At 49.3% G+C, this 27,468-nt stretch overlaps 1 protein-coding gene across 5 annotated transcripts in view; it reads right to left on the bottom strand.

Moving 5' to 3' along the window:
* ACBD6 (acyl-CoA binding domain containing 6) overlaps window positions 1–15,207 on the bottom strand; it is an 87,765-nt gene extending 72,558 nt beyond the window's left edge. Inside the window, exons 1-3 of one of the 5 annotated variants that reach the window (XM_037404144.1) lie at window positions 14,770–15,207; window positions 8,471–8,535; window positions 7,888–7,984 (exon numbers count right to left, since the gene is read on the bottom strand). In XM_037404144.1, coding sequence (XP_037260041.1) covers window positions 7,888–7,984; window positions 8,471–8,535; window positions 14,770–14,970 — 363 coding nt within the window. In that variant the 5' untranslated portion in view covers window positions 14,971–15,207. The remainder of the gene's footprint in view (window positions 1–7,887; window positions 7,985–8,470; window positions 8,536–14,769) is intronic. The other 4 variants (XM_037404145.1, XM_037404147.1, XM_037404146.1 and 1 more) reach the window with 4 other exon arrangements.
* Window positions 15,208–27,468: the final 12,261 nt, after the last annotated feature.

Genomic DNA, 27,468 nt, shown 5'->3' with positions numbered 1-27,468 from the left:
CTCTTCCCAGTACTGAGTGAGGACTTGTACTGCCCATGAGCCTGCGCTGCTTTCAATAACAGCAAGGATAAACAGGAAACTGAATCTGATGTGCTGCCGAGAGCGTAACAGTCTATAAAACAAAGCAGGCAGGCAACACGCTACCTCCTGTCTGGTGGGCCAGAGTTGAGCTATCTTGCATGGAATAAAATTGATAAACAGTTACACATGCAAAGACAGGGACAGAAAGGTAGCAAATAACATATGGACAGCTATGTTTATGAATAGGACCTATATTGAGTACATAAAGCATCAGCACGCTTTTCTCATGAGAAGGTACAGAGAAGCAAAGGATGCAACACTCTCCACCTTTATTGCAGAAGAATGAAGAAATCTAGTTCATGTTTGTTCTGTGATATTTTACTGTCTTACACAACAGAAACAAGAAAACATCCCCTTGCTAGTAAGAAAAATCAGTTCCAAAAGCATGCTCCTGAAGCAAAACACTCAAGGACTAACTTATACAGCTAATAAACTGCCATTTTTCCCAAGTGGATAAAATAAGGTGGGTGACTCTGCCTGTAGTCTTCCACATATGAGTAAGGTGTACACAAACTGTGAGCTTTTGTTAGCCATGCACAGCATAGACTACTCCCTCCCACAGGAAGGCTGCATCCACCACGAACCCCGCTTGCACAGCTGGCAAGAGGCAGCAGGGCAGAAGAATCCCTCTGTGTATTAAGATCTAACCCGCCTCAGGACATACACCAAACTAACACATACTGCAAAACCATTCCCCCAAAACCCCCAACTCTGCGGTTTGCCTAAACCCAGAGAACACTGCAGTCTTACATGCTCCAAGGCCAAAGGCCTGGGGTGGCTCAGTTTCTTGGTTTTGTTCTTAATTTCTAGTCCTTCCTTTTCCGTTAAAAGAGTAATAGTAAAAAAATATAGGCTTGTTGCTTTGTTTTGTTGTGGGTTTTTTGTTTGGGGTTTTTTTGGTTTTTGTTTTGGGGTTTGTTTGTTTTAAGGGGAAGAGCCTGATTAGTTTGTGAATTATCTCAGTAATTTGCTTCTTCCAATCTGGTCATCCATCAAAATAAGAGATTTCAAATTATATGTAGTTCATAGCGCAGTTTGTTTTCTGCATTTTGGTACAATTTTTATTCTTAACATTTGGGAGAAAACCAGAAAGTCACACATGAAATTCACTCAGTGTGAACTGACACACAAGGATGTATACACACCCAGAAAGAAACAGGAGCAGCGAGGAGCAAAGACCCCGGGCAGCACTGCTGCGGAGCTCACAGGAGCGCAGCAGGCTGCTCTCCCCAGCGTGCTGCATTAGCGCAGCACAGGAAGGCAAGCTTTAAGGAGCACAGCCATAACTCGATTAGTCCCCACTTTACACGATGCAATTAAATTGCTTTTATACTACAAAAGAAATAAAGTCACTAGTTTCAAAGTTTTTGACCTCGCAGTATAGCAAGCCATAAATTGAGACGTTTACCCAAACTAACTGCATAGCAGGTATGTAAATACGGTGCTGCTGGTGACAGGCAGAGACCCAAACAGGTCTTTTCCTCTCCTGCTCTTCCCATCCCCCTTGTAATCCTGCCCACACCACTCTGCTGCTCTTTCCCAACCCCAAACAGTGGCTGCTTGGACAGATTATCAAGGGAGACATCTGTTTGACTGATAGACAAAACAGGAAAACATGATGGGTGCACTCATTTTATTTAGACACTGCAGTTTCTCTAATGCATTTCTTAATTTCCATCGGCCTGCAGTACTAACCAAGAAATCCACAGATTTCAGCCTGAAACTACTTTTGATTTACCATTCACTACTGTAATTCTAAGAAGTTGACCAAACATAAAACCCGTAAACTGCAAAAGAGCAAAGCTGCTTGCTTCAGACATGAGGCCAGATTCGAGCAATGAGTTCAAATTTAAGAAAAATTAAGGTTTGGATTTCCAAATGCCTGTTTTAACATCATGGGATACACAGTTTGTATTTCAGTCACTACAGAAATTTTAAGTTGCCTTGGAGATCCCACTGAAATACAAGCAGCTCATCAATTTGAATCAATTGTTAAAATATTTCAGTAACACCTAGTGCAACCTACAAAAAGCATACATACAAACCCCACTCCTCTGCAGATCTGGAAATTGTTTCTCCTGCTTTTCACTGTACCCTTGAATTGCAAATTCTCTTTTCCACATTTTAGTTTTAACTTGCTTGTTGCATTTAAATGTGATCGAGAAAGGTTATTTCAACAGAAACAAGTGGGGGGTGTGGGGGTGTGTGAAGCCCACCCCTTTGTGTGGGGGAGCTGGCTACCCACCTTATCAAATATTGCCCCCTGCAGTACCTCCTGCAAAAACACCCACTGGCCACTGGACAAATCCATTTGCTTTATTCCTGCAGGTTTTCCAGCTTACTGGACTGCTCTGAGCCTGCAGCAATAGTGCATTTGCTATTTTATTCACTCTGAAGTTTTCTCTTCCATGAGACTGACTGTCTGTTCCCCAGGGGTCCTCTCCCAGCTGCCCCGAACACGACTGGGTGCTCCCACGCCAGCAGAGCAATAGGTACATTTACCCCTGTTGACTACTTGGTCCAGAGTAGAGAGAAATAAATCCTCCTCTGCTCCAACAAGGCACAGAACAGTACTGGAAAAAACCCAGGCAGCTTTCTCTCCTGCAGACATCAGCACTGGAATTTCAGACCTTTAACAGCTGAAAGAGATGTTTAGTGAATGTCTACTTTCCTTGAAATCGAGTTGTCTTCCTGATTTGCCTTAGACACATGGCTCTTCAGATTTTCAACTCTCCTCATTACACAGCACAAATCTTACTAAGTGCATTATTGGTGAAACCCAGTCAAGTCAAAATGCCAATTTTGCTTCTTTTTAATACAGAAATAGAAAAATCATTAAGTCCTCCTGAAAATTTCAGCAGTCAAAACAAATAGAAAGAAGGCCTCTCAGTGTTTGGGGAAGGATGCCACTGAAGTTAGTAGCATGACAAGCTGTTGAGATTGGAACTGGTAAATGTGCAATATAAGAAATAGGAAAAGGAAATATTTAGAATCAAGAGATGCCAAAACTGCAATCAGCAAATGGAAGGCTAAAACTGATGAGCAAGTCTGGATGCTTTTTTTATTATTTATTTTTATTGTTTAAGCTGTGCCATATAACCGTCTTGTTACAAGAAACAATCAATAACAGCTCCTAACCGCCTCACTGCAGCGTTGTGTACACACCTCCACCCACATCCCTTGCGACATGAACTCAGTTGCAGAGATGTGTATAATGCTGCTGAGCAGAAGAGGTGCTGTCCCGGTCCTGCCCCCGGATGGTCACTGCCTGTGGACAAACTCCCATACCAATCCGAGATTTGAAAAATCTGGGTGCTTAAAAGCCAGTGGGGATTTGTGGTATCAAATACAGGACAGATCAGAATTTTAGAGTGCATGGCGGAATGGAAATACAGCCATGGAGACTGTCTCAAAAACTGCAAGTACTAGAAGCACCCAATTATACAGTAGAGACAGCGATGTACACAGGAACAAAGTTATTGCATAAAAATGCAAGACAACCAGCTCGTGAAGGTGAACCTCCCTAAATCACCAAACCCACTGCTGAGACCTCTGGAGAGCACCACAACAGCGGGTACCCCAGAGCCACCACACGAGAGGGGCCAGGGGATGAGCACATGTAGGCAATAAGCTGCAGGTGGCTGGCAGGGAGAGCAGATGAGCATCATTGCCAAACTCACACACACGTCAGCAAAAGCCTCTGAAAGCAACATGTCATTTGCTGCCAGTAAAGCAGGAAGAAGACAGGTGAACGTACAAGCAGCAAAGCAGCTGGGACACTACCCCTCTAAAGGGACCCAAAGCAGTGGGAGGTGTTGACGGCATGAAAGGTTTCTGTTTAAGGATAGAGAATGCAAAAGAACTGCTTCATAAATTATTCCCTGTTCTGGAGGAAGAGTGAATAGACTTGAAGGACAGGTGATGTCTCTGAAATATGCAAATAGAGCTGAGCCAGTCCAAGCAATTACCTTCCCACTGCCTGGAACTTCAGACTGAAATGAATGACTCACAAGAAAGAACAAGAAACAAAAGATGCACTAAAAGGTAGAAGATGACGAAGGAAGACTGCATCAAGAGGAGAATGGAGACAAGCACGGAAAAGTATAGCCCTGACCTCCTACTAACAGCTCTTCTTGGGAAAAGGAACAAAACAACCTACGACACAAAACACAGTATGACCATGCCAACCCAGGAGGACGTAACTGCAAAGCATCCAGAAAGGCAATTGTGATTATTGGCTCTACACTTCTGGATTCAAGATAAATACAGCAAGGAGATTCCTGCAGCTTTGTGAATGTAAAGACAATGGATCCCACCTCAGTACCCCTTAGGCCATCTGCTACTTTAAAGATTTCCTAACAAGGAAATTGCTAATAATAAATGCAGTATAATTTCTATCCAGGTTTTAGACAAGGCTCTGAAATCAGGCATGACTACCAGACAACCTGCTGTTAGCAAGGGTGAAGAAGAAACTAAACGACATTGGAAATAGCCATGGAGATGAGCCAGCAGATGTGCCTCTCCTGTCAAAAGTGGCATACCAGCTTCGCAGAGCAGAGAACAGCTGTGCGACTGCTTCTCCATGTTCAGTTGTGTCCTAACTACTGTCCTAGCTACTCTGAACTCCATGCAGGAAGCAGCAGGTCAGATCTTGGCTCCTACTGGTGTTCTCATTGCTTCTGAACACAAATTCAGGGTGCTCCTACTGCATCAGAATGTTTTTACTTCTGGGTTTTTTTCCTCCAAAACAAGCAAGGATTACTAAATGATAGCAGTTACAGTCTGATGCTGAAAATGTACTAATACAAGAACTGCAAGGTCAATTTGAAAGAATGAATCAATGAAGAATCAAGAAAAAGAAATTAAAAAGTGGATCTATTTGGACTGCAAAAGAAACACTGCACTTAGTTCCATCCTATTTATTAAGAAAAATACTGACAGCTTGAAAGCTGCAGCAGCAAATCTGCTGCAAAGAAAATGAACCTATGAAAAAGATAAGGTGTTCCTAAGTTTTAAATTTTGCACATTTAGTACTAAAGGATCAAGACTTAAAACCCTTTGCAAAAATATGAAATAGGAGACTGAGGAATATTTAAGATAACACACAAGAACAACTTCAAGGGATGAGATGAACTGCTGAAGATAAAGTATGTAGGTAGTATTGAGAAAGCTTTACAATAGCAAAAGTCATGAAGCTTCACAGTAAGAAATTCAACACCCTTGTACTATAATTACTATTAAAGATTCATAATGATCTGAAAGCCGAACTTTTCAAATTTGTACCAAGCACTTTATACCACTTTTAACCAAATACTAGGAGTATTTCATTCATGATCTACTGAACGTAAGAAAAATTCAAAGGAACCCAGCAGATGAGCATGCAAAGGAGATACAATGACAGTGATGAAGCACCTTGTAATGTACCCACAGATCTTTTCTATAAATCCAATTTGAAATTTGAAGACTAAAATAGCTATTTTATCTCCATCCCCTGCCACATACATCTCCATCATTTTAAGGAACAGAGCTCCCTCTCGTGGCTCCAGAAGGTGGATTTGGTAGGGGGGAAAAAAATTGTAATAACAAAAAATTAACGAGTACAGAGCAACACGAGACAGATCAGAGTGAGAGGACTCCTGATAGTATTTTGGCTGTATAAAAACTGGAATTAAAAGGACGATGTAGTAGGAAGGACAGGTGACTTCTTTTAAAGAAGTGTCACTTGTACTGTAATGCTAACTTTTAAACTACATTCTCAGCTCACGTAACTTCCTCTGCTAGGCCTTTCTGCACCTCAGCATCTTCCTTCCATGTAAAGCACTCAGATCTCTTAACAGGTTTCTCGCTCAGCCATAGGCAAGGCCCAGGAAAAGCAAAGAAGGCAGATCAAGAAACGTGGCACCTGCGCAGCAGCGTAGGGACAGTAACACCCTACAGGCTTTCCTGAGCATTATATTATATTATAGTTCCGTGCGCTGTGACCACAGAGAGGAAAAAAATCATTGGCTTCAAAAAAGCCAAGAAATATATGCATTTTATATGTATATGCATATTGCAATAGTGAGAGAAGCACAGCTATTGAAACACTGCAACATAAACATCTCAACAAAGAAAACCCACATTTCTTTAAACCACTCTAACCTACCTTCCCAGAAACTTTTGTTCAACCTCCAGCACTGCCCTCTTCCTGCAAGCCCACACTTCTTGCACCAACTATTCAAAAAGGGAGGACGAAGCAATACCTAAATGAGCAAACATGCTGGTGCAACAGCATTACCCAGCACGGTCTAGTTTCTGCTGAGTCCTGGGACAGGCTTATGCAAGGACAGCAATGGGAAGAAACATGCTCACACACATTCATTCCTCACCTTAGGGGAAGAGAGGAAGAGCAGTGCTGCAAACCATTCTTTGTTTGCTATATGGCTTCTTTGTTTATTTATTAAAAAAACCTAACAGATTATTCCTCTTCCCTAGCCAACAGCTTTGTAACCCGAAGGTCACGCCTGTGACAATAAGTATTTCTCTGAAGCAAGAAAGTGAAGAGAGTACCCAAAGCTAAAACTTGTCACCATGCACGTCAAATCTTTTTATAAACTGAAGCTCTACCCGTAAAACTTCAGGAAAGCATTAGGTGTTTTGGTTTTTCAGAGGGTTATTTCACTGTTTAATGAATATTTGTGTGTTCCACTTTACACTGCTAGACACTTCCTTCAGTCAGGACTGTACATGGATTCTTTTAAAATTATTTTATTCCTGTATGAGAATTTTAGATTGGACAAGAATTTACACAGCATGCAGCTAGATTTTGCTAACTGTACTGCACAGCACATTGTTAACTGCACCACACAGCATTACAACTATTTTCCCCAAGGGCATTAAAAAGGCTTTCCTCTAAATGACAGTATTTCTTTGCCACAAAAACAGGATCAACGCCATGAAACATAAACTAGTGAAGAAAAAAGAATTACCCTTAAGTCTTCAGAACAGCATCAGAAGACAACTGAGAATCAAATCCTTGATTCGTAGGCTTGTGCTCACACAAGATTTTGCTTCCAAAGCACAGGACCAAAAAAGAATCAGTTTCCTACCGTGTAAAGAAATTATTATGCCTTCAGCATTTTGCTATTAGAGAAGTATCTCCACTCCATCTCCAATCAAAGGCAATACTTTTTCTGAAGAGCAATCCTCTTTAAAAAAAAATGTACAAAAATCAGTCTATAACCAGGGAGATATCCTCAAAATATTCAATCAAGTAATAAACCTGGTACATGAAAGAGATTAATTAAAATGACAGTACAGTCTCCCTGTAACACACACATACAGGACTTACAAATACACTTGTTATGTTGGAGTACCTAATCATAATCAGATTTGGTAATTTACTGCATCGAAACAAAAAGGAAACATTTTTAGAATTGATCATTCAGTTCATGTCACTTTCATGGAGATTGCTTTCTATTGATCAACATTTAAATAGCAGTTGAAAAGAGAAAGATGAGAAAAGGATAAAAAGTATCTTTACATGCTAAATACAGCATGAACCGATAAAAGCAAAATAAATTAGATCACTATAGCCAAACCAACCCCGTGCATGTGCTCAATGTAATGAAGATAATTACGAAAGAGACGGTTCTTCACGTTTCAGTCATAACAAAAGGGGAGTTTAAAAAATTAATTTAAGACTTTAATCTGCTCAAAATGAAGTTTGCCAAGCAGCAATTAAAATCTGTGTGAAGCTGAACCGTTGTCAGCTTTACAAAGACAAATGCTGGTTTGTTTTCTGAACAATATTTTCATGTTTCCTACCTGTGGATTCCAACTGGGGTCCAGTTTTTTCACTGTAGCAACATACTCCTGCATAGCTTGATGAGGGCTGGTATCTCCCAGGGCTTTCCAAGCCTCCCTAGGAGAGAGAGCAAAACATCAGTGAGCCGCCCGGAGACAGCACAATGCGGTTTTATACTGCCATCAGTGGAACAGATTCATCTAAATACTTTCAGGGGGTGCGAAGCCATTTTTCATTCAGTTTGAAACAGTCAACTTTTCTCTGAAGCCATGAATGGCCCCTGTCAGTGCAGCACTCTGCTGTGAAAGGATATTTCGGGGACCCTGATCCAGCCTGGAACATAGTTTGCACTCACAAAGCAAAGCTGTTCATAAAGCTGTAGCTATTTTCACAAATTTTTTCTTGTATGCAGGCTAATTCTGGATGAACAAGGTAAATACAAGAGTCTGCTATTTCATGTCTGCCTCATGCATAGCAGTAAACATTTCCCTATTAAACAAAGGATTTTAAAGCCAGTTCAGTGGCAGACAGTTAACAGATGAGACAAGGTGCAACAAAAAGTAGACCCAGAAAGCGCTAGGAATTACAAGGATCTCCTCTTACCATTTCTGCTTTCCCTCAAAATCAAAGAAGCTTGGCTTGGGAGTGTTACAGGTGCCAAATTTCACCTAAAAAAAAAAAAGTTTCCTTCTGTTAGAACAAGACAAAGGGAAGGGGACTGGCATAAGGAAATACTGGGTTCTGATGGTTTCAGGGTATTTTGTTCTTGTGCCAGAGGGAAGGTTTTTGAGGGAAAGAACTGTCACAACTGAACCCCATCTTGCCCTCATTTTAGCGCTCTCACAGTTATTAGCGCCTCTGCATCCCTGTGTTTTCTTTGCATGATGCAAGGGAAGCAATTTTGTTAGGCAGCTCATTTCTTTTGCATGCATTAGCCAACAGGGATAACCAGCAAGTGATTTCTCACTTAATGTTATGTTTATTACCCAGCCAAATGCCTCATCCTCCACCAGTATCAAGAAAAATTCTGTTGATTAGGGTTTCTACAGAGATGATTATTCATTAAGGCTGAAATTCACCTGCTTCCACCCAAAGTTCAGTAAACAGAATTTACTTAATTATTTTCAAGGTCCTCTGGAAGGCAAGTGGACAAACCCCGAGCGAAGGAATGCCAAGCAGCTTCTGAATTTGCTCCAAGACATCTGGCTGCATAGAAAGCACCGTGAGCGACAAGTCAAGGCCTGAGTGGCGGAGATGATCCAGCCCATCAGAAGCAAGCCAAAAATTAAAATGTTGGGGGTAGAAATAAGAAACACAAGGAAGCAAGGGAATAAGCCAGAACAGTGGATGGAGATATGGAAAAAAAATTAAAATATCTTACAGCCAGTGTAAAACAGACAGGGTGCCAGTGGGATTCAGGCAGTTTTCCATGGGGTGGTGTACTGATGGGACAAATACAAAGCCCTTTTCTCCCACTGCAGGGAAGTCTAGCAGCCGTATCTCCTCCATAAGCTCACCCCAAAGGGGAGTACAGAGGACTGACAGGCTACGCCTGCCCAGGGCTCCAACTGCACAATCACATTCCTGCAATGAGGCCAGCGCTGACAACTGCCTCAAGAACAGAGCAATTAGCAGGCTGAGATTTAGGTAACATATTTTCTTGAAGTCAGCTCAGCAGAACGTATAAATTAATGTGTCTCTGTCCCTGCCTGGAAGAGCCAGGGAATATGGGTCAGGACCCATCAGATCTGGCTGTTATCAGTGCCCCTTCCTCGTAGAAAATCAAGCCTCTTGCACACAGGTGTCACTGGTAAAATCAATCTAACTGAAACAAAAATATCATTGTGACAGGGAATGAATTTACACAAAACATGGGGGTTGGTTTGTTTGGAGGGGGCAAGGAGAGGTTTTGCCTTTTTTGTTACTTATTTTTAATGAAAGTGCTATATATCCCACAGGGATGATGGATGAAAGACTGCAGAAGCCAGAGCAGAACCACAGCTCCAAATGCAACAGCCCCTGGGAAGCAGTTAACACAGCACATCCCTGCAACACCAAGCACAGCCGAGAGCAGAGAAAGGCCAGGACAGATGGGGTATTTAAACAGACCCCGCAGGGGGAACACAGGTATGTTCTGGAGGTGGGCAAAGGCTGCCAGCTGAACATTTTGTTAGCCAAGCAAAACTAAACCGCATTCATCAAATGTTTTATGAAATACGCTCAAGTGTTCAGGCAGGTGAAGTGCTTAAATCAACTAACAATTCTTCACCTTAACAGGGTGGGGATTTTATGCTGAGGATGGAATCATTAATCAGGCTTTAAAGAGAGCATGCCCATAGTGAGATATATTTATTAGTTACACTATGTTTTCATTTAAAGTGTTAGAGGATATGAGTGACTGCAACTGAAATTAATTTTCTGTACATCTGACTGTCTCCCAGTGAGCAATTCATTCAAATTAGAAATCTTAGCTGGCCTTTAAAACAACATATCGCATTTCATGAAGAAATAGGAGAAAGGGCTAGCAACAGTTAAGTCCTACAAATCAATCACAATTCATGTAGTGTAAATGTACTCAGAGGTGGATGGGACTACTTGTTTTAAAAAGCAAAACAAACATGGAAATAAAATGTAAATTCATTATCTGTATGGAAAACGCCTGCTTGGCAATTCTTTAGTTCAACATCTAACCTGAAAAAATTGGCCAAGAGGGCTAAAAAAAAAATCTGTTTTAAGATTAATTTTCCACTGCCATCATCAAAACACGACAGCAGTTTCCTCTCTTTAGATTTGGCATTCAAAGGCTGTTCTAGCGTCAGGAAAGACTGTTAGTAACATCAATAGTAATACAAATCAAGGAACAGTAGTTAAATTTCATCCATCAAGAGGGGAAAAAAGCGCACTTGTGCCCTGTTTGCTTTTTTACAATATATTAAAAAGACGCAGTGGTTTGCTGGAAAGAAGAAGATAAAGGTTTTGGCTTCCCTCTTTTTGCTGCAAGACTCCATAATGCATCAGAAACCAGCCAGGAATCTAAACATGAGAGGGGACCCAAGCCTGACAGCTGAGGAAGGGGAGTTTTAGCTAAACATGCCAGTGCTGGGCAGGGAGGGTGGAACTTTGTGAAGGACTCTTGTCTTCCTGCTGCTTCCCTGGAGGGCCTCAAAAGCTGTTTTTCCTCCCTAACCAGCAGAAAGACAAGAGCCCATGCTAGTATTTCAAGTCAAGAGTTTCTCATTCTGTGTCTGCAAAATAATTACTGATGGTCTTTAGGGGGCTGACTGGTCACTTGATGCTTAGCTCTCCTCACTTACAGCTCACCAACTGCATTAAAAAAAGAAGACTGCCAGAATGCATTAAATACCCTCCTAGTATTGCTTCTGCATGCAGAGTCGCCTGCAGGCATTACACTCATGAATCGTATGTACAGGCAGCTCCAAATGGGAAGTGTCTGTAGGCATCTGCATTTGTGGCGAAAATGGATGAAGCCTTCACCTAGGAGCTGCAGGTCACACCATTCAGAAGAGCACTCACATAAAGAGGTGCTCGGAGATGTGTTAGCACTGCATACCATCCCCACACAACTTCAGCTGCTGGTCCAGACTGCGAGAAGCCCTGAGATTCCCCTTACACATTACTCCACAACTGATCCCTACCCCAGTGGTGGTAGGAAAACTGCTCTTTGCTAATTTTTCAACTAACACATTTATACAGCAGGGAGTTCCAGCCAAATATTCTTATCCGATCATAAATCTTATAAGGTGAATCATATTTGCAGCTTCTCTGTGGAGTACTAACAAGAACAGAACTCACTGCCACGGACAGCAGGACTAAGCTCTAACTGTACACACACCAAGTAAGCTGAATTTCTTTGGCAAGACAGGAATTCCTGCCTGTTCCTGCCCAAAGTTCTGCCCTGTTAACCTGCCCCAACCCATGGGAAAGCCTTGTACTTAACCAACTGAAAGTGGGGCGTAAGGAAGAACAAGCAAACATCAACCACAGAAGGCAAGGGGTCCTGGCCCTGATGACTGAGGGGCTGTATATCCCAGAGGGACAGAGAGAGTGACGCTGGAAACAACCAAGTCAGCACCATCACGCTATTCCGTGCAACAGGATGTTCTAAAATATTTGAAAGACATCACGCAAAAACAGGATTATATTTTTGAGCCTACACTCAAAGACAGCATAAACTCCATTTTGCCAGCGGCACTGGGTTCCCAGCTTGCCTGCACCTCTCAGCATTTACATAGGCACTGGCACATCCTCCTCTTGGCATGGCAGTTTTCTCAGTCCTATCACTTTTCTCAGTCCAATCATTTCCAGCAAGTTCTGGCTTCCCTCCCCTCCCTAAATGACAACCACTACATTGGTCTCCGTTACTACTGAACCTCGGATTTTCACATCCTGAACACAACAGGCAAGCACTACCTTCATTTCACTACAACAGACTCAAGACACAGAGGAGTGATTTGCCCAAAGCCACACAAAAAGTAGAGGGAGAAAAAGAAAATCAGTCCCAGTTCAGAGCCCTACCAACTAGTCTGTTCTGGGGCAGAGTCATAAACTCAGCAACATCTTCGAAAAACCTCACTGGAGTTGACAACTAAGCAATTCCCTTATTTTCAAGTCTCTGACACATAAACAAAATCAGAGAGAAAAGTAATAAAATCCTGAAATGGCCTCCAATAAAAGGTAATAAAATTCCAGGAAAATGCCTATATACCCAAACAGTTTGAAATAAATAATATACAGTATTTTAACAGAGAGCTCAGCTGTTACTGTCACCTCTTTTATGATGGTGCTGTATCTTAAATCAAAGCCCTTAGTGACATAAAATACTAAACTGAGGAAAGACAAGGATGCCAAATCAAGGACAGCGGACAGATCTGAGTCAGCACCTTTTGTGCGCTAGCAATACTACTGTCCACCGGAGTAATATATTAGCAACCCATTATGCATACTGATACAGCTGCTATAATTAAATAGAGAAAACTTGCATTAAGCGCCCTCGTTTTGATTTAAAGCACAAAATGCTGCAAAACTCAAAGTTAGTGGAGCGTAATCCTGCAGTAGCTGTGTTAGCAAACTTCTCCCATCTCCACTGCCAGTGCTACCTTCCCAGGCACTCTGTAACAGGGATGGCACCTTTCTGGAAGGCACTGGGCAGCCAAAAGCACAGAAACACAGAGCCAAGCACAGCCTGAAGCCAAGGAGCACAAAGGCACTTGCTGTTGCATCCTGCTTGGCCAGGGACAAGAGGGACAGACGATATGAGGACAGAAGCACCCTGTTCCCCTCAGCTGAAGGCAACTGGAAATCTGTGCGGACACAGTGTTAATTATCAGCTTTTTCTGACTTGTATCAAAACTGTTGCAAAATAGCTTCTCATTTAAATAATTTTCAACATTAAACACCTTGTTGGTCTTACAGAACTACCACCAGGAAACCCTCTGGAGTCTGTGGACAATCATGAGCCGATATTCAAGTAACACCTTCCTGTTTCCACCTAGGACAGCCACAAAGCATTTGCAACAGAGCAAAAAATAAGAGGTTATTTGCAACAAGTTTCCTGAGAATACAGAGGAAAAAAATACAGAAGAGGAAAAAAACCAACCCCTTCTTTTCATCTCATCCCAGGCATGGCCTTGTTATTTTTAAAAGTTCTCCTAATGTTTTTTTCTACCCTCCTTTTTCTTAAAAGGGGAAGAGAAACTTGGAGACCTGTTTAAGAACTAGAAAAATCTAAACCCAAAACCTCACATGACCAGTTTGCTTTTAATAAGACTAATGGTCCACAAACCACAGCCTAGGAGCCACCAGCTTAGAGGATAATTAAATATTGCATTAAAAAATTAAAGCCTTTGTAAGTAGCAGGACAAGGGCATTCTATATGGGAGGAAAGTCATGGGGAAGATGTGCACACCCAACTTCAACTATTAATCCAAGCAGGTGGGATTCAGTTTTCAAGTCGAGGCAGCACCTCTTGCCACACACCTGAGTCTTCCAGGTGTAACAATACTCAATTTTTTTTTGTTTCTCCAGGCTAGGCGATTATTACAGTCCTTTGTATCTTAACTGGTGCTTTTTTTTTTTTTTTTTTTTTTTTTTTTATGAAACTTCTCCCACAGGCAAAAGCCACACGGTGTATTCCCATAAGATACATCCTACAGCTTGCTCACTCCACAGGGACTGAATGGGAAAAGGAGTCATGTTCAACGTTATAACTAGAACCAACCAGTTTAGTTTCCTAGTGCACTGTAAAGCCCTCCACAGATCTGCACAGGCACGTCCTTCACGTGGTCGCGTGAAAATCCCCAAGACTTGATGCCTGCACCTGGGTCACTGCTGCAGATGCCCGATGCTTGGGGAGGCCAGCGCTGCCATGTGCTACCCACCGCCCCACTGCCACCCTTAACTGGTCCCAGCCACCCATCGCCGAGAGCCCGGGCGAGGCGGCAGTACCCACCAGCCCTGTCATCCCACGAAGAGCCAGCGGCGGTGCCACCAGCACAGCAGCAGCCTGCCACGGCCCACGACCACGGCCCGACCCCCCACACCAACCTGCACCCTACGGCGCAGCCCGCGGGAGCCAGGGCCGAGGGGAGCGGGGCAGCGCGGGGGCTGCCCGCAGCGGGCAGGGGGGAGGCGGCGGGGGCGAGGAGTCCCGCCAGGCCCGGCCGGCCCTCGCCCCCCCCCCCCCAGCCCCTCACAGAACTTTCCCCGCCCGGCACCTCCCGTTTCGCACAGCCGCCGCGCAGGCCCCGGGCCGCCGGCCCCGGCACAGCCCCGGGCGCGGCCACTCGGGCAGCGGGCCTGCCCCCTCCCCGCCCGCCGCCGGGCCCGCGGGGCGCCCGGGCTCAGACCGCAGTTCGGGCCGGGCCGCCCCGGTGCCGCCTCACCTGCTTGTAGCGGGCGTACAGGTAGAGCAGCTGCTCCTTGCTGGCGGCGGGCAGCAGCGCCGGCAGCCGCTCGGCCGCCTGCTCGAACAGCGCGGCCAGGTCGCGGCCCGCCGCCGCCGGCCCCGTCTCCTCAGACCCCGAGCTCGCCTCGCCGCCGCTCTCGGCCGCCACCGCCGCCGCCGCCAGCGGGGGCGACGCCATGGCGGCCCGCCGCCCGCCCAGGTCCGCCCGCCACGCCGCTCCCCCTCACGCCTCGGTACGCGCGGCCGGGGCTGCCCGCGGGAAACGCGCCCGTGCCCGACAGTTCCGGGCGGCGGCGGGCCCGGGTCAGCGGGCCGGCGGGGGGCGCGTCCCCTCGGCCCGGCCCCGTATCCCCCTCGCCCGCGGCTCCGCTGATGAAACGGAACGGCCTGACAGGGGCTGCCCGCACCCTCATGCTCCGTGGAAGCGCTGGCCGCCGCGACACCCCCCCCCGTCCCCCCGGCGACCCCAAACGCCGCTCCGTGCTCGGCAGGGCCCCGTGACCCCCCGAGGCCCGGCCCGGCGGCCCCGCTCCCGCGGCGGCCAGGAGGGGGTGCCCGGCGCGTCCCCGCCGCCGCTGGAGGGCACTCGCAGGCCGCCCGCGGCTCGGGCCGGCGAGGCGGGGGGAGCCCCCGGCCCCCGGTGGTGGCGGGGGCCGGGTGGCCGCCTGCATCCTCCCGGGATGCGGGTGCCGGGGGCGGCCCGGCTCAGCCCTGCCGGCCGCCCCGGGGGTCCCAGCCAAGTGCCAGCCCAAAGGCGGTTTATATTTAACCCGGTATCTACTTCGGGTGGAAAGTTTCCCCCCCCTCGCCTGGCACAGCTGTCGAGTCCATCTCCCTCCTCCACCTCCAGCCTCAGCAAATGGCGGCCCGGAGGCCCCCGTGGGAGCCCCCGGCCGGGCGCGGTGCCACGCGTGGGGGCTGCCGCGGCGTGAGCCCCTATCACGGGTGGGCACGCTGTGGGAAAGAGCAGCAGGCTGCAAGCCAGACTTTGGACCGGAGTCTTAGGAATCCCCTCACTCACGACAAAGCATGGATGTGCTCCCCCTCTCCCGGTGTGGGGATGAGGATGAAGGTGTGCCATCCTTCGGCCTGGCTGCTCTCGGTCACTTGTCCCAGGTGCTGCGGCCTGCCCTGCGCTATCTCTGGGCAACGCACCCCCGCACCTGCGGGGGGAAACACAGGAGATTCGGCAAAAAGACCTGGGAAGCTGCCTGAATGAAAAGGGGCTGGGGGTGCTGGGCGACCACCGGCCGAACGTGAGCCAGCAGTGTGCCCAGGTGGCCAAGAAGGCCAACAGCATCCTGGCTTGTACCAGAAACAGCGTGGCCAGCAGGAGCGGGGCTGTGACCGGCCCCCCGCACCCGGCACTGGGGAGGCAGCACCTCGAACCCTGGGGTCAGTGTCGGGCCCCTCACGACAAGAGGGACATTGAGGGGCTGGAGCGTGTCCAGAGCCGGGCTGGGGAAGGGGCCGGGGCACCAGGCTGGGGGGGGCAGCTGGGGGAGCTGGGGGGGGTTCAGCCTGGAGAGGAGGGGGCTCAGGGGGGACCTGATCGCTCCCTACAGCTGCCTGACAGGAGGGTGTAGCCAGGTGGGGGTCGGTCTCTTCTCCCATTTAACGAGTACCAGGACAACAGAAAACAGCCTCAAGCTGTGCCAGAGCAGGTTTAGATGGGGTATTAGGAAAAATGTCTGCACTGAAAGGGTGGTCAGGCACTGAAACAGGCTGCCCAGGGACGTGGCAGAGTCACCACCCCTGGAGGTATTTGAAAATGTGGTGGTTGGAGACATGGTTTTGTGGTAGGCTTGGCAGTCCTGGGTTGACAGTTGGACTTGATGATCTTCAAGGTCTTTTCCAACCAAAAGGACTCTATGACTGTGATTCTAAATAAGCTGGCTTTTATTCTTTTACTCCCTTTACAGCCTCACTGGGTGTGGAAGGTTTTGCGTAGGAGTAAAAAAGCCCCAACACAGCCAGGGCAGCAAGCTGGAGCATCGCTGGAGCACCTGGACACAGCCCTGCAGGGCCATCAAGTACACCATAGCCCTGCACGGAGCAGGAGGGGACCCCTGCATCCCAGCGTCTATGAGAGGGGCAGTGGGGTCTCAGACTCTGCTCAGTACCAGAGCAGAGATGGGCTCAGCTGTGCCAGAGGCAGGAGTGTGCCTGCAAGTGCCCATTCTGCCCAGGGCTGCCTGCTGAGGGGACAGAGTGTGCCCTGTGAGCGGGTCTGTGGCCCCCACAGCCTCCTTGCCTGTGCAGGGGTGATGAAGCCCCAGTTTCAACTGGGAAATGGAGGAAAGGCGGAAACAGCTTGGCTCTGCCACTTGCAAATAAAAAAATAATAGCTTCTCTCCAGTATGTGATTAACACCCAGCCTCATAAACAGACCGCAATATTTACAGCAAACTCATCCTCCCCGCCGCTCTCCACCAAAGCCATTTGGCTCCATCCAGCTGGCTGTGTCACCCTGACCAGCCCCACTCGCCCCGGGAGAGCACCGCCTGGTCCGAGCAGGCTGGCGTTCAGCAAGGGACAGGCAGCCAGGCGGGCTGGCAGGATGAAACCCCCTTTGAATAGCTTGGGAAAAGTACTTGCAGCAAATTAACTGAAGCGCACAGCCTCCACACGCTCTCCAGCTTGTCTCCATGGTGAGAGAGGCCTAACTACCTTGCTGGGTTTCTTTGCTAGAGCACTTACAGCTCCTACTAGATCGCTCTCACTTTTTCCTTGCCTTTTCAGAACGACTGCACACAAGGCCTGATCCTTTCTTCCACCCCTTTGCTTTGGCAGGCGTGGGAGCAGGCTTGATGCAAGGCACCATGGAGGTTCTAGGAGCCTGGTGTGGAAACACTGAGGATGGGGGTGCTAGGCTCAGACATGCTGTGCCTGCTCTGCAGGGTGATGCTTATTTAGTTGCTGGTCCCCAGCAGCCTGGGAGAGGGCAGGACCAGGGCTCAGTGGACGCCACTGCTGATGCCCTCGTGCCAGATGCACTAACCACCCCCTGCAAACTTGAAGTGGCACAGGGCTGCGAGTGCCCCAGTCATCCCAGTATGAGCCAGGCCAAATTCAGCCCATTCTCCCAGTCCCTGGCTGCAGAGTGCACAAACCCGGAAGCATTACGGGCACCAAGGGGTAAAGAAAATCATGCAGGGCCCTTGCACGAGCTGCATGTGTGGGTCAGCCCCAGGTCCCGTGCTGGGATTGCAGAGACACAATAACAGGCTGTGACCAGCAGTGCTGAGCGGGGAAAAAATATCCTTGTATAATTATCATATCCATCTTGCCCATCACCCTGGAGACCTGTCATTGTCCCTCTGCAGAGGGCAGAGGCCATGGCACACACCAAACACTGGCCAGCCCAAAAGGAACATTCAAAGGGATCCCTGCAAGCCAAGCTATGATTACATATTTTTTTTCCATAACAAAAGGAGAAAGAGGCAATTAAGGGCTGGTTTGGTTGTAGCCGTGCATTTTACTGCAGGGAACACCTGTCTACAGAGGAGGAGCAGGCTGCAGGCTGGGGATGCCTGTACCCTCCCGAGGGCGAGGGGCATGAGGAGCCCCCGACGTGCTCCTTCCCATGGCACAGCCCCCCGCATGCATCAACCCACCATGTGTCACCTCCACTGCGGGCAGACCTGTGCCTCCGCATTGTAAATGTCCCCCCTATCTCCTGAGCTCCTCCAGGCTACCCGTTCGTGTGACATCCCACCGCTCTCATATCCTGTGTCTCCCTCATCAATCTTTCTTGGGGGATTGCCCCCTGTGCCTGCGCCTGGGGTGGGGGTGGGGGGAGAAGCCTTCTCTGCATCATGCCTCCCACCATCCCCATGCAGGAGCTCCTATGCTCAGGGCACAGGAGGGACCAAGGGGGAACTTGGTCCTGACTGAGCCTTTGCCAAACATCCCTGTGGGGCACTGCCAAGCGTCCCCAAAGCCAGGGACCACCCAGGCTGGGCCAGGCTTTGCCTGCTGGGATTGCTTGGAGCTGCACAGGTGGCCACAGCCTGCCAAAGCCTCCTCTTGGCAGGACACAGTTGATGGCCAAGAGCTTTTCACCTGGCCCCCAAGGTCACAGTGTCCTTAACTTTGAAAAAAAACAAGCTGTGCTGCAAGTTTCTGGCAGGTGTCACACCGGTGCAGTGCTTCGGGCTCCATGCTTTATCCCACCTTCTCTTCTATGGTGCCACCACCTCTTGTATCTATTCTGGGTCCTGCACCGAGAAGGTCCTTTCACTGCTCTGGTGGCTTCCCAAACAACATGTTCCCCATGCAGAAAGCAGACCCTGGAGCACCACTGCCTCCCTGCACTGGGCAGAGCCATCAGCCCTCCCTGGCTGGACCCACAGGAGAAGGGCTGGCATGGGGCTAGGGCTGGAGCAGTGCCCAGCTGGTCAGGCAGAGATGGGGCAGCATATGCCTGTCTTAAGCTGTGATTTCCATCCCAAATACTTTTTTTACATGTATTACTGCACATGTCACAACACCCAGCTTGCACCCCTGCAGTGGGAGAATGAGGAGGGGAGATGACCACCAGCTGCTGCCCCTCTACTCTGCACACTCACTGCTTTAACAGAGATAAAAAAAACCTGCTCATTTTTCACCCTGTGCATATATCCCCCATTAGCAAGGCAGAGCAAACACCCTCCCCCCGGCTCAATATTTTTGGGAGCTGATAGATGCTATAGCAGCCAGGAGCCCGCAGTGTGGCTGCAAGAGCCATGCCCCCAGCCCTGACAAGGGAGGTGTTTCCCATGAAATGGAAATGGAGTCAAAGGCAACGGGAAACTAAAATTCAATACTGGGCAGGGAAGAAGCTAAACAAAGGGCCAAGGTCTCTGCCCTGGTGTAAGCAAGGTTCCCCCTTGCATGCTTCACCTCCACCGGGTTGGGCTCCGTTGCACATTTAACCTGCATTCATTATAGCACCAGGGCCATTTGTTTGTGTACAATAAAGGGGGTCTGGGAGAAAAGCATGTAATTAGCACATCCATCATATAGGTTTTTTAGGTATTGATATAAAACATCGATTCCCTCCTTCCATAAATTCCTGTGCTGTGGTGAATACAAATCAGTAGCTGCAACGGAAAAGGAATGCATAACCCCCCTCAGAAGCGCATAAATCTCCCCTTTCCCCAGCATATCATGAAACCTCTTCAACACTGATGGAAAAACTCCTCTGCCAGGTGCCAAGTGCTACTCCCCAAGCGTGCCTGAAGCCTTGCTGGCCTGATAGCAGCAACAGCATGGTTGCAACACGATGGCTGGCCAGCGGCTCAAAGGTTGCAGCTGGAGCTCTGCAAATAGTGGATCTTTCTGTGAAGAGAGATATCTCACCACTAAGTCATTTTGGTTTGGGGCAGTTGGATGAAGTTTTGTATGGCATTTTGTTTTCTAAATTCAAACGAAAAACAGAAGGGGAAGTGTCAGCTTGGTTGACCAAGTCTGTTTTGCTTTGTGTGAAACACTGAAAACTTCGATTTTGTTTCACTTTACCCAGCTTCCTGCTTCATCCATTCTCTTATCTTTTTTTGTGCATGTACAAAAATCGCAGCAGAGCTCTTAGTTTTGAAAGAAAACCCTAGGTGTTCTTCATTGAAAACAGCAAAATAAAAAGTTACTTACGGATGGTTTTTTCCCCACCTAAGGTAACCATGAAATTTAGCTCACTTTCAGATGTTTCAGTTCCCCTAAAACCATGTTGAGAAGACAAAGCCAAGGCATTCAGCACGAAAGCCCAGCTGAGGTTTGGCTGCTGCAGGGCCACCACCTCTACACTCCCCTGCCCGCTCCCCTCCATCTCACATCTCCATGCAGCAGCAGACAGCTAGTAGTGGTCTGTTTGTCACTGCAAGGCCACAGATGTCCCTCATTTTGCTCTCCATCTCCCCCAGGCAAGGTTCCTGGCATCCCTCTTGGTACTCAGATCCCAAATCACCCAGCAGCTCCCCAGCCACTGCAGCTGATGGCACCCTGGTATGTACCTGGCTAGCATGTACTGTACATCCCACAGGTAGGGGAGTAAGACCATGGTGTTGGGAAGAAGTGCCCAGCAGCCACCCACACGGGATGCTGCCCTCACCTGCAGCCCACCTTGGGGTTATCTGGGGCTACCAGCACCATTTCTCCCCAGCAAGCCCAAGTGCTTGCTGTCTGTCCCTGCACAACCCCAGGACAATCTCCATCCTGTCCAAGGAGATGGGTACCAGCTGATGTCACACCCACAGAGGCAAGCATCTGTTGCAGCACTATCAAAACTATCAAGCTGCAACAAAGCTTTTACCATCACATACCAGCTTAACTCCAATAAGTAATCAGCACACCTTGCCCTGGCACAGCCACCAACCTCCCCACAAGGTTTCAACAGCTCCTCTACTGTTCACACTATTTACCCATCCACTTCAGGCCAGTCCGCCCTGCTTCTTGCCTCTGCTGCATCCTCCTCCTTGTCTCCTGGGCACACTGTCTCCCTCTCTCCTCCCTCTGCTTCTTCCAGATCCCTTTTAATTGGCCACTCATCTTTCATACCCCTTAGAGCTATTTAACTACTTAGCAGGAACCAGCCACAGCTGCACCTTACCCACATCAGCCAACCCACTGCCCTTGAAGCAAGCCCACAGCTGTATTTTATCAATGATAATTAACCTGCCTTCATTCCTCTATAATTCCTCTACAAGCATCAGTTGATGTCATGCCCATGGAGGTGGACACCAGCTGATGAGTTCAATGAACTCCCCTTACTGGGGAGCATCCTGCATCCCTCCACAAACCCTCCTTACTGGGGGTTACTCTCCATCCTACGTTTCTCTCTGAAACTGAGCACTGCCCATGAGTGACAAGGTCCACCAGAGAGGGGACACAGCTCTGGAAAAGCTGCTACCTACCCCATCCCCATCTGGAGCTGGCTCCGCTCTCCCCAAGAGAGGAGCGATAGAAGGGAGTGCCTGTAATTGCAGCTGTCAGCAGCAACAATCACGGTGCTGCTGTTATAAATGGCTCCAGCCTGACTTTTACTTACAGATTTCCCTCACGTGATGCTACAATTCGTGTAAGGAAAAACCTGCACCACAGAAAAGCAATTGCACCTTCCAGCTCTACAGAAGGAGATTTATGGCTTGTTTTGGCCATAAAATAGAGCAGGCAGGGCTTGGGCTGCAGGTTGATGTGTCCTGACCACATGGGCTGGGGTGGTTCGGACGAAGGGGACACCCAGCTGAGGATGAGCCCCCGTTCCTGTCCCTTCCGTGGTCCCTGTTGGCAGGGGAGGGGGGTTAGCCTAATTCCTGCCAGAGACATAAAATTGTGGTATCTGGAGCCAGAAAGGAACTGGGGGGGATGGGGGTCTCAGGCTGTAGGGGTGACCCTAGCCAGAACTGCTGGCATTGATCAGAGGCACTGAGAAATGCTGAGGGGGTTCTGCATACGTGCGGTTTGTAGCACCAGGACTGAGTCCTACAGCAAGGACAAAGCCAGGCTGTGTCCACCCTGCTGCTGCTGTTGGAGACCAGAGCCGCTGTTTTCCCAGCAGCTGGCTGGGAGCAGATGTGGAGTCCCCAGCACGGACGCAGCCCAGTCCTTCCCCAGCCCACAGCCGGGCTGGGAACCCAGCTGCCGTGCTGCCTCTCGCTCTCTGCCCCGGTGGCACAAGGACCTTTGGGACACGTCCCCACTTGTTTTAAATGATTCTGTCCAATCTGACATCTGTCCTGAGGCTGCAGGACCTAGAGCCGTGTGTCACGGCACCGATGGACGGTTCATGCTCAGCCCTGATGTATAAAGGAATGAACTGGAGACACAATTCCTTCCTGGCCAAGCAAGAGCTTCCATGGAGAAACAGTCTAACCTAGTGCTGGAGGACTTGGTGAGTAAGTCCTCACCAAATGGACTTGCTGTGAACAGGGTCTGTCCCCTACAGTGTGCTGGGGACACCCGCAGGAGCTGACTGCCCTGAGGATGCTCACGATGCAAGGCTCGAGCCAGGCAGGGTCAAGCCAGGTTTGGCAGGAGCTGCTGTTGTTTTCTGAATGCAGCCCTTGCAAATAGGAAACCTGTGACCTTTTGTGCACTGTGATAAGGTCCAGAGGTTGTTGAAAAAACCCCACAAAGCTATGGCAGGATTTCCAAAAATTCCCAGAAAGTCTGGCCAGCTTTGGAGATTTCTGCCGTAGCTATTACCACACACCTCAACCTCACTTGCACTCAGCTTGTTGTTGTCGTTGTAGGTATGTGGGTTAAAGCGACGCAGGTTTAGTGCAGAGAATCACAGCGGCACATCCAACAGTGTGCAGTGACGCCGGTGCACAGTGTCACATACAGCTGTGGTCTGCTTTTCCGAGTGGGGACCGCTCGCCAGACATAAAGCATCTTTCTACCAGAACCAAGGCACAACCTCAGCAACTGCCCATCGACCGTGAGGGTAGCACTGAAAAGAGTGGTCCCCCCAGCCCTACCCTGCACCCCCAGGTCCAGCCGGCTCCAGAGCGGAGGGAGGGAGAGAGCAGCTCGGCATGGGCTCCTTTCCAGGCAGTGGGAGGGAGGGAGCCATCGCCCATGCGAAGAGCATGGTGCCTGCCGGTGCCACCCCACCACTTTCTTGTGCTTGTGGCAGCTTGGTGCCAGCAGCATGGATACACCGAGATGCACCCATAGCTCATGTCTCCTCCACGACCTGCCGTGACTCCGGCGTGATGGTGGCGTTGGCTGCCTAAGCCAGCAGCAGCAGCTCTGGGGACGCTGTTTCTTATCCCGGATCACCTCCCTTCCCACTGTTTGGCAGGGTGCCCACTGCCCCCTCTTCCCTCCCCCTCCCCCTCGTGCGTTATATCCCCCTGGGAAGGGCCCAGCAGCCAGGATGGCAAGAGGGAGGTGAGAGTGTGTTTAAGGGGGCAAATGAGGTTGGGGTAAAGGGGATAGGGATGGTTCCAAGGCCACCTGGCACTTTACCAGCCTCTGTCCCCTGGAAAACATCCCAAAGGGATAAGGGTCTGTCCTGCCCCAGGGCACAGCAGGGCAATGCCACAGGTGTGGAGAGGTGCTGGGGGGATAGTGCTGTGCTCCCCCCATGCTGTGGCTGGTGAGGAGGGGGATTTAGCACTGGGGCAGTCCCAGGGCTGGAGCAGAGCAGTCAGAGGCTCTTCCCGAGGCTCTCCTGGAAGCAGCCCAGGCAGCTCCGGGGCTCGGAGGAAGCAGCTCTTGTTTCTTCTCTAATTTTAGATCTTTTCGGGGTGTCCAGTTTTCTTAACCACTGGTCAGCTGCTGTCTTCTTGCACAAGGCAGGTGTGCATAAATTAAACCAGACACGTATATATGTATTGGAAACGATCCAGGAGCAATCACTTACACACCAGCGAAGGGCGTGAAACCCCCCATCTGCTCCTGGTTGTAAGACAGCACAGTGAGTCCCCAGCCCAGCCGCCAACAGCACAGCTCCCTGGGGCTTGTCCCTTGACGCTGCTGGGGGACACTGCACCCCTGACAGCACAGGACCGGGGTTGGAAGCAACCTGGCAGGGGCACCTTGACCTAAACCGTCTGGGCAGATGGTTTTTTCTTACTCCCCAGCTGGGTTTCCAGGCAGGATACGTACCCCCGCGATCTCCAGCAAAGCAGAGGGGACGTGTGATGCATACGTCGGTCGTGAGTCAGCCCGGGAAAGGTCAGCCTGCTCGGGGCACCTGGCAGCAAGCAGAGCAGCCCCGCTCCCTCCATGGGGCAGGCTCCCGGCAAAGGGGAGCTGCTGCCGCTTTGGATTTTGCTCCATGTCTCTGCATCCCTATGTGTTTTGATAGCAATTGTGCCTCTACGCATGGGCTTACAGCCAGGGGTATGTTGTTGTCCGACCTTGGGATTTTTAACATCAAGCGTGTTGACACTAGCTGAGCAATGTATGGGCCAAATCCTGCCCTGCAGAGTGCAGGGGAGGCAATACATAAGCCCAGCAGGGCATGGTTACTGCCCACAGACCCACATGCCCATGAGCTGGCAGCTGGGGACAGGGCTGCCCCATCCCCGGGGCTGACTGTTGGGGATCCTGAGTTCTGAATCCACCTCCGTGATGGGCTCAAGTCCCAACGGATCAAATTCAGCCGGTGGGTAAAGTGACCCACCTGCAGCCAAGGCGGTGGGAGGCACATGCCCTCCTGGCAGGTCTCATCCGGGCTCCAGCTGAAACAGAGATGAAATCATCATCTTACTGGGCTTGGCAGAGCTGTGGGAGGTTATGGCTGCTGGGACAGTGCTTGGAAGAGGCCAGATCAGTACCAGTATCCTTGCTGCCAGAATTAGGCCCGTCCAGTGCATTATTATTGCCTGGAAACCACTGCTGCTCCTGACTTAAAAAACCTGCTGCAGGCGGCTTGCCTGGGTGCATAAATACCCTGACAATTCCCAGTGTATTGGGCTGTGCTGCTCCTGCTCTGACCCTGTATGCTGCCTCTGCCCAGGGGACCGAGACCCCCCTGGCTTCTGATGCTCATCATCACACCCTCGTCCTCCACCAGTGCTGGGTGGGAAGGGAGAATATGTGAAAAATCAATAGCTCCAGCTCAGTCTGCCAGAGGATTTGTGCATTTTGCACCGCTGTCTCTGGGAAATACCAATATATCTATTGCATTTCTCAAGACTGGTATTGATGAAGCAGATAATGGGAGGTTTGGGGGCTGGCCGGCGGATGCCGAGGGTGTCTGAAGCCCAGGGCTGCTGCTCGATCAATCCTGGCAGGCAGGGCAGCATCCCTTGGTGTGATGTACCATATCCCCTTGTCCTTCCACATCAAGCTCAACCCTGACCTGCTTTTACTTCTGTACTTATTTATTCCCCACCTTCCTTTCCAAGCAATGGCTGTGAAGCCCCTGGTCCTCCCTGGGGAGCAGAACTCACCACCCGGGCAGGGCAGGGGAGGGGAGGGGAGGATGCGGGGGGCAGATGCAGGGGCGAATGCAGGGGAAGATGGAGGGGAGGATGCGGGGGAGGATGCAGGGAGCAGCCATTTCCCTGCACGATGCCCCTGCAAAGCAGCTCTGGCAGGTGGCAGAGAGCAGCTTCGCCATGCCCAGGTCAGGGGCACGCTGCTGCTCTCGGCCCTCTGAGCTCAGGCGTTATTTCTTCTGGTCTCGATGGAGATGAATTTATCTCCCCAGCTCTCCCTGAGGCTGACCCACCTGGTAGTCCAGGCTCAACACGTCCTGCTTTGGTTGTGGGGCCCAGGAGGGTCATGCTGTGACAGCATCCCCTCCTGTGCCAAACCCAGCCCCTAAATCCCCAGGCATCTTAAACGTCAGCTGCCTGGGGAGGAGGTATGAAGCAAGGTGTGGGAATGGTTGTCTGTGGGTGTCCTGCATTGTCTCCTGCTACGGAAAACTCTCATCTTCGTGATTTTATGAATGCCATTAAAGAAAATTTTCCCTCTGCAAGACTCTTTTTCTAAAGCCTCTTTTGAAAAGTCCTTCTCCCCAGCAATGAAGGATCTTTAAATGTATAATTATATTAAAAAAAACCACCCGGCATGCTATTTATAAATTATTCTATATGCTTTCAACAAAGCAAGTGCCAGACTGCACTGGCGGAAAGCCCACTCCCGACTTCTCCTTGCTCGGTTTAAAAACACAAATAATGTTGCTTCTTTTATTTTTTCCTAGTTACAACAGCATGGGGGAAAAGCACAATGCCAACTCTTTCCTGGAAAAGAGTGAGAGATGAGGAGAACATAGCAGCCTGATGCAAGGGAGGTATGGGGACCGCAATCCAGACCTGAGGCACAGGGACCAGGATCCGGACCTCAGATGGGGATCGGTTGGGATCAGCATCCCTTCTTGGCTGGGATGAGATGCCTGCATTCCCCCTGCCTGCCCACCAGGCCAGCCATGGGCAGAGGGTGGTGGAGGCAGGTGGTGGTGGCCCTTTCTCCTTCATTTTAGTCTTCTCCTGCCCTCTCCTCCTTCCCACCTCCCTCCCCCAGCCCCTGGATATGCAGAGCTGAGTTTTGAAACGTTTCAAGGAGTTGGAAAGCCCCAGGTTCCAGCAGAGCAGCGAAACATGATGCTAAGCGTGGTCCCAGGGCGCGTCTGATAACAGGAGGCAGGGTTTTGCCAATCAGATATTTAAACGGAGCTGTTGCTAGAGAACAATGCAACGGTGAGTAAAGAGTCCAGCCTTTGCCCTGCCTCCCCTGCTGTCTTCTGTCTTTAATACCAATAAACAGCATTAATTGGTAATTATTGGTATTAATTCAATAAGTAGTATTTATTGGTATTAAATAAATAAATAGCATCTACTGGTATTAATTAAATAAATAGCATTTATGTCGGGGAAAAAACCTCTCTGAGGCACAAGTGGAAGGGGGCTTCACTACTTATTTTCATCGCTGATTTTTGAAGCTGTTGTATCAGAAGATATTCACTTATTACGCATCACAGTACCTATTTCACGCAATGCACCCAGCAAGTAATAAAAATAATATTTATTTCTTAATCTGTTCTCCTCCTCCATGCTGCACGTTATCTCTGGAAGCCTGACAGCATTCAAAAGGTCGAAGCTGCAAAGCCCCCCCTCCCGCCTGCTCCTGCTGAAGGCAGTGCCACTGATGGTGGTGGGAGCAGGCTGAGAGCCAGAGTGATTTTATCTGGTACAAGCCTGCAAAGATAACGCATTAAAAAGCTGGTGACCTGCTAAAC

The sequence above is a fragment of the Falco rusticolus genome, chromosome 11, assembly GCF_015220075.1.
Source record: "Falco rusticolus isolate bFalRus1 chromosome 11, bFalRus1.pri, whole genome shotgun sequence".
NCBI lineage: Eukaryota > Metazoa > Chordata > Aves > Falconiformes > Falconidae > Falco > Falco rusticolus.
The sequence above is the reverse complement of the archived record's forward strand: the minus strand, read 5'-3'. Positions and strand labels throughout refer to the sequence as shown.